This window comes from Gracilinanus agilis, chromosome 2, assembly GCF_016433145.1.
Source record: "Gracilinanus agilis isolate LMUSP501 chromosome 2, AgileGrace, whole genome shotgun sequence".
Taxonomy (NCBI): Eukaryota; Metazoa; Chordata; class Mammalia; order Didelphimorphia; family Didelphidae; genus Gracilinanus; species Gracilinanus agilis.
This window is the reverse complement of record NC_058131.1, coordinates 224,041,304-224,047,338: the sequence shown is the minus strand read 5'-3', so window position 1 is coordinate 224,047,338 and position 6,035 is coordinate 224,041,304. Positions and strand designations below refer to the sequence as shown.

The following is a 6,035-nucleotide window of genomic DNA, read 5'->3' as shown; positions in this document are numbered from 1 at the left end:
AGAGAGAGAGAGAGAGAGAGAGAGAGAGAGAGAGAGAGAGAAAGAGAGAGAGAGAGAGAGAGGTGGAGGATATGATGAACTGGATGGTAGTCTAATAAGAAATGAACAGATGAGATGACTGGCCCAAGTGACTTCCTTAAATGGTGGCTGTGAGGAACTGAAAGTACTTCTTTGATGTGAATTCCAGGGTTGAAGTGATCTTGCAAGATGATGAGATTACTGGTGGTGAAGTCCAGATTAAAGATTGGTAAGAAATAAATTTGGAAAAGGAGAGGATGGAAAATTTTGGATCTGTGAAGAGCAGATCTGATTTAGATGGCCCTCTTGGGGTCTTAGAAATTGATACATGAAAGAATACTTAGAAGTAAATTCTATTGAAAGCGGATTTGACTTGCCCTAGGAATTTGCCTCATACTCCCTGGATTTCACAAATCTGAATCCTTTTGTAGAATTGAAACTCCTTGAGGACAGGGACTATTAACCTTTTGACTTCGTATTGCCAGCTCTTGGCACATAGTATACACATAGTAAGACTCGTTGACGTAAGCTGAACTGAATTCCTAAGGTTAAGGTTAGCAAATCAGAGCTACTGCCATGTACCTGAAGGAATGTATAGACTGGATGAATGTTTGTTGAAGTGGCTAAATCCTACTGCCAAGCACACTCTTTGCCAATGACAATATCATCTGAAATCTGTTGATGGGTACTTTATAGTATCTAGTTTATAAAAAGTGGGCCATTTCATATTCCTTCTGGGAACTGTGAGAATTTGAGTTAATGTTTTAGCACTGGGGTAGCTCTTAGCACTTTGTCCTGACCTTCCTCCTGTTTAGATAGATGTAGTCAATAGCCAAACAAAAAATATTCTGCCTAAAGCCAGATGAAGAAATAACGCCATAGACTTGTGAAAAAAGAAATGTGCCCAAGCAGCTGCGTCACAAGATTTGATCACTTCAGACCTGAGTGCCAGGAGATTTGAGACAGATGTTCTCAGACACGCCGCATGCCTAAAACATTTCCAGGGGTCGGGCTGCAAATAGTGACTTAATAACAGCAGAAACAGGAAAAGTCTGCAGGAGGACACAAGATTTTATTCCACACTAGGTGCATGGCCAACCTCTTAATGTTACATCTGCCTGTCAGGGTTGGCTATTTAATCTCCCATGCCCTGGGTATTGCTCTTTGTCTGCCTGTGGATAAAGTACAGCATTGTGATTACTAATCCCACTCTGGTGACTTGACTTCAAATGTGGTTTTGGAGTGCATCCCAGAGTTCTGTTTGCTAAGCTTCCTACTCCTGTTTCAGAGACACCACTGGATACCGAGCAGAGAACACTGAAGGCTTCCCTCCTTCTTTAAAAACCTGTCGGGGTTGCGTGCTCTTTTTTTTTTTTTTTTTTAAACCTTCGAAGGAAATTTAATGGATACTAAGCTGATCTGTTTGTTTTTCTTTTTCTCTCTGCCTCCGCTCCCAGTGAGTAACCACACTGGCCGCATCAAGGTGGTCTTTACTCCAAGCATCTGTAAAGTGACCTGCACCAAGGGCAGTTGTCAGAATAACTGTGAGAAGGGGAACACCACCACTCTCATTAGTGAAAATGGGCATGCGGCGGACACTTTGACAGCCACAAACTTCCGAGTAGGTAAGTCACTCTGGGAGCCGGAGCTGTCTTTAGTGTATAGATTTCTCTGTTTTCAGGGCATTTAAACCCCCTCACTACTGCCCCCTTGCATTAGAGGATCTTGATAGTAAGTACTAGCATAGTGCTTTAAGGGAAACTTTTTTTCTTAGCTTTTTCAACTGTTTTCAGTAAGACATTTTATTTCCTAAAGGAATGAAAGCTTAAAATATTGCCCATTATTTTCTTTCAGTGTGGTGGTTGTGTGTATGCTGGGATAGATCGAGTGGATTGGATTTAGTTTTGTATAGAAAACAAGTAAAGGCTTGTATTGATCAGTTTGGAAATATTTCAGTCAGATATTGTTCAGAGTTTATTTTATTCCACTCAAGGAATGTTTTGGGGAAAAGTTTAATAGATGACAATGCAACTTGACTTCATCAAACTGGACACGAAATGCATGAAAACTGCTGGATTCTGCATTATTTTTCCAGAAAAGAATGACATTTGATGGCTCTTGTAATGTTTCTACCTTGCATAGTGCAGATTATGTTAAGAATTTGAATACAATGTGGATCTTATACTGGAAAGATTAATGCAATTGTCAATACCATCAGTTTTGAACAATAAAAGAAAATGTAAAAAGTGTAATTCCTCAGTGAGTGATGACTTTTTGGGTTCCAACAAGTTGCCTGAGGACCACAGTGCCTATTAGTAAAAAAAAAATCAGTTTTCTGTGAATTCAGAGAGAGAGAGCTGATGTTAGTTTTTGCTCAAGAAACTGTTGCCATCCTGTCTCCTGTCATGTAATACTGTATGCTTACCATAGGAAAATGTTATTTGCCATGTGCATTCATATAATCATAGCCACCCACATTATCCTTTGGGTTTCTGAGCAGAACTACCTGAATGTCAGACATCTGAGATGAGTCACATCTAACTTTTTGATGGCATAATGTTGTATGTCTTTGAGGAGAAAAAACAAAATAATTTTTCATCAAGATGACACAGGTCTGAGCAAATTCATCCTTAGCTCTTTACTCTTTTACTGTACAACTGTCTTGTCTAAGCATGCTCCCTGGTAGTTTAGTAAAAGCAGGCATGTTTTTAAGATTCCCATACATACTCTTATGTAAAGCTAGTGTACTTATGAGTCATGAATTTCCTGTTTGTAGAAGGGGCAGTAACCAGATGGACCTTACAAATTATACTAAATTAGGTAGGCATTATAATATAAGGGTATTGTACCATCCTGATGGGATTCAGGAGTCCTAGATCTGCCACCAACTAGTTGCATGGTCTTGAAGAAGTCACTGAAAGTCTTTGGGCTTTAAGTTTCCTTTTCTTTAAAAAAGAAAGTGTTAGAAATCAGATACTTTTATGGTCTCAGTTCTTAATTTTAATTAAAAGAATTCTTATAATTGTATTAGTGAGAAAAAGTGTGGCTTTCAATATGTCTATTTTCTTAATATCAAACAAAACCAGTGTGGATTTCATGAATCTTCTCCCCATTATTTTATTTTGATTTCTTGTTTTCCACTAATGTCTCTTCTTCAGTAGCAGCTGCTGCTTCTCGTATTTCTCCTCTCTCTCTTTATTCTTGCCTTTATCATAGTTTTCTTTTTAAGCAAGAGTGGTGAAGGAGGGGACTGGTGGAAACTTGGTTTTCAATGTACTCTACTTGCTTTGAAATTAAGTATTAGAAAACTTTGAGAAACAGTGGCAGTGTACTTGTTAAAGCTTGTAATACATCTCTTCTGGCTTTCCCCCAGATATGTGGAAACAACATACCTGTAGCCTTTTTTAAAAAAATGTTGTATAAAGGCAGTTAAAAATAGCAAGCCAAGAAGAAATTTTACCAGAAAGGGGCTAGAATTAAGTTAGAAAATCCATGCTCAGAAATGGTTTTACCTGTTTTATCTTGAGAAATATTTTACTTCTACGTATCTATGTATGTATGTGTTTTATTTATTTGTGTCTCCTCTGTGCATTTTTGTCCGAATATTTTATAGGCTTCAGAGAGATTTGGAGATGGTTCTAAAATATAGAATGTATTCCCTAACATCTTATGTTTTTTAATTGTCATAAACAAATACAATTTGGTATGCAAAGATATGTTTCAAAGGACAAGGAACAGATTTCTTTGAATCTGTGTACTCTCTTATAGTAATGTTACTAGTAGCTTTGCTAATTCATGAATTTCCTGTATTTGCTATTTGATTCATGCATGTTATTAAGAAGATCACTTTAAAAGCTTCTGACAATGCATCAAATATGTATCTGGGAAATTTCATGCTCTGAGTAATTCAGAGCCAATGGACAACTCATATTTTTTAACTTGAGTCTGTGTAAAGTAACAATTCCAGGAGATATTGGGAGAATAACAGTAATAATAGTAATAGTTTATCTTTATGTAACACTTGATATTTTTCAAAATACTTTCCTTACAACATCTTCATGATATAGGTGGTCAAAATTTTATTCTAACTTTACAAATGGAGCAGCTGGGGCCACAATAAATCACTTGTATAAGGTCAAGAAAGTTAGTGGTGGAACTGACCTAGCTTTCAAGTATATCATAGCCTGCTAGTTGTCCTATAGTGCCTTGGTTGACTGAGTCTATCAGTTAAGAATTAGGAATTTATGTGAAAAAGATTGTCAGTTATCTGGGATGGGTTCTTATTATGATACTTTGTCTCTCCAACTGGTCTGTGAGGACTTTGAGACCAATGACAATAAAATAGGAGAGGCCAAATCTGATGCTCTTCTAGCATCAGCATGGTAACTTCTTTTGTGATTGGTTACCCTCCTTATACCTTGGTTTTCCTGAGGAATCAGTGGAATAAATAACAGTGATTATTTACCACTTTTATTATTATTTTATATTATGTTTAGTTTTCAGTGTTTGCATTTTAATGCCCATATATATATATATAATACATATATATATATATATTTTTTTTTTAAACCCTTAACTTCTGTGTATTGGTTCCTAGGTGGAAGAGTGGTATGGGTGGGCAATGGGGGGTCAAGTGACTTGCCCAGGGTCACACAGCTGGGAAGTGTCTGAAGCTGGATTTGAACCTAGGACCTCCTGTCTCTAGGCCTGACTCTCAAGCCACTGAGCTACCCAGCTGCCCCTTTTAATGCCCTAATATATTATAAACTCCAGGAAAGTGGGAATTCCATGTTATCCAAACTTTGTCTCTCTAAGTACCTTGTATACAATTGCCACTTAATTTTTAAGTTTTAATAAAGGGAATTGAATTAATTCTGAGATAGAATGAGAATGAATAAAATGACTTATGGTTAGGGCTTCAAGCTTCTCAGCAATATGAAATATAAATACAAAGTACTTTAGAGAGTTACTATAGTACCTGTTGATGTTATTCAGTCATTTAGTCATGTCCAACTCTTCATTACCCTATGGACCATAGTCATCTATGGGGTTTTCTTGGCAAGGATATTGGAGTGATTTATTATATTCTTCTTCTCTAGTGGATCCTTTTATAAGGCACAGAGGTTGTGACTTGTCATGGGATACATAGCTAGGAAAGTGTCTGAGGTCAAATTTGAACTCAGGTCTTCCTGACTCTAGGCCTAGCATTCTATCCACTGAGTCATCTATATTTTTAACTATTAAAAAGTTAGCCATAGATCAAATTCCTTTAATTCTTTATTCATCTCTACCTCCCACCTCCAATTCCTCCTTTCCTTCTCTCCTTCTGCCTCCCTCCTCTCTTTTTCCCCTTCCCTTTTTTCTTCTTTCCCTCTCTCCCTCCCCCTGTCTCACCCTTTCACCCTCTCCCTCCTTCTGTTCCCCTCCCTTTCCTTCCTCTCTCCATCTCGTCCTCTCCCTCCTCCACTCTCCCCCTCTCTTCTCCCTTTTGCCTTCCCTCCTTTTTCTCCCAGAATTTGTCACAGTACTTCTCATATGTGGTAGTGTGTGGTCTGGCCCTTAGGACTATTTTTCCTTAAATGGGAATTGCCAAGGACTGACAGCTTAAATACTACTTTTCTTCTCTCTCTCTACCTACCTCTCTCTTTCCCTATTCTTCCCTCCCTCTTTTTCCTTCTCTCTACTCCTTTCTTTTCTCTACTTTCCCTCTTTCCCTATCCCTATTTTTGCTTTTTATGCTTCTTTCTACCTCTTCTTCTCTTGTTCTCCTTTTCTCTTTGTCTTTTCAATTCTCTCTCTATAGTCTCTCTCTCTGCCTCTCTCTCTAGTCTCTCTCTTTCTCTGTCTCTTTTCCTCTCCTTTTTCCTCTCTCTCACTCCCCTCTATTTCTTCCTCTCTCCTCCTCTCCTTTTTCTTCTCCTCTCCCTTTCCTTCCTCTTTCCCCCTCTTTCTCTTCCTTCTCTCTCTCTCTCTCTCTCTCTCTCTCTCTCTCTCTCTCTCTCTCTCTCTCTCTCTCT

At 38.1% G+C, this 6,035-nt stretch overlaps 1 protein-coding gene across 24 annotated transcripts in view; it reads left to right on the top strand.

Annotated features, from left to right (window-relative positions):
* LTBP1 (latent transforming growth factor beta binding protein 1) overlaps positions 1 to 6,035 on the top strand; it is a 481,657-nt gene that overhangs the window by 185,133 nt on the left and 290,489 nt on the right. For 22 of the 24 annotated variants that reach the window (XM_044663682.1, XM_044663674.1, XM_044663684.1 and 19 more), the window contains exon 1: positions 1,421 to 1,643. In XM_044663682.1, the coding sequence (XP_044519617.1) occupies positions 1,421 to 1,643 (223 nt within the window). Of the gene's footprint in view, positions 1 to 1,420; positions 1,644 to 6,035 lie in introns of those variants that run through there. The other 2 variants (XM_044663664.1, XM_044663663.1) reach the window with 1 other exon arrangement.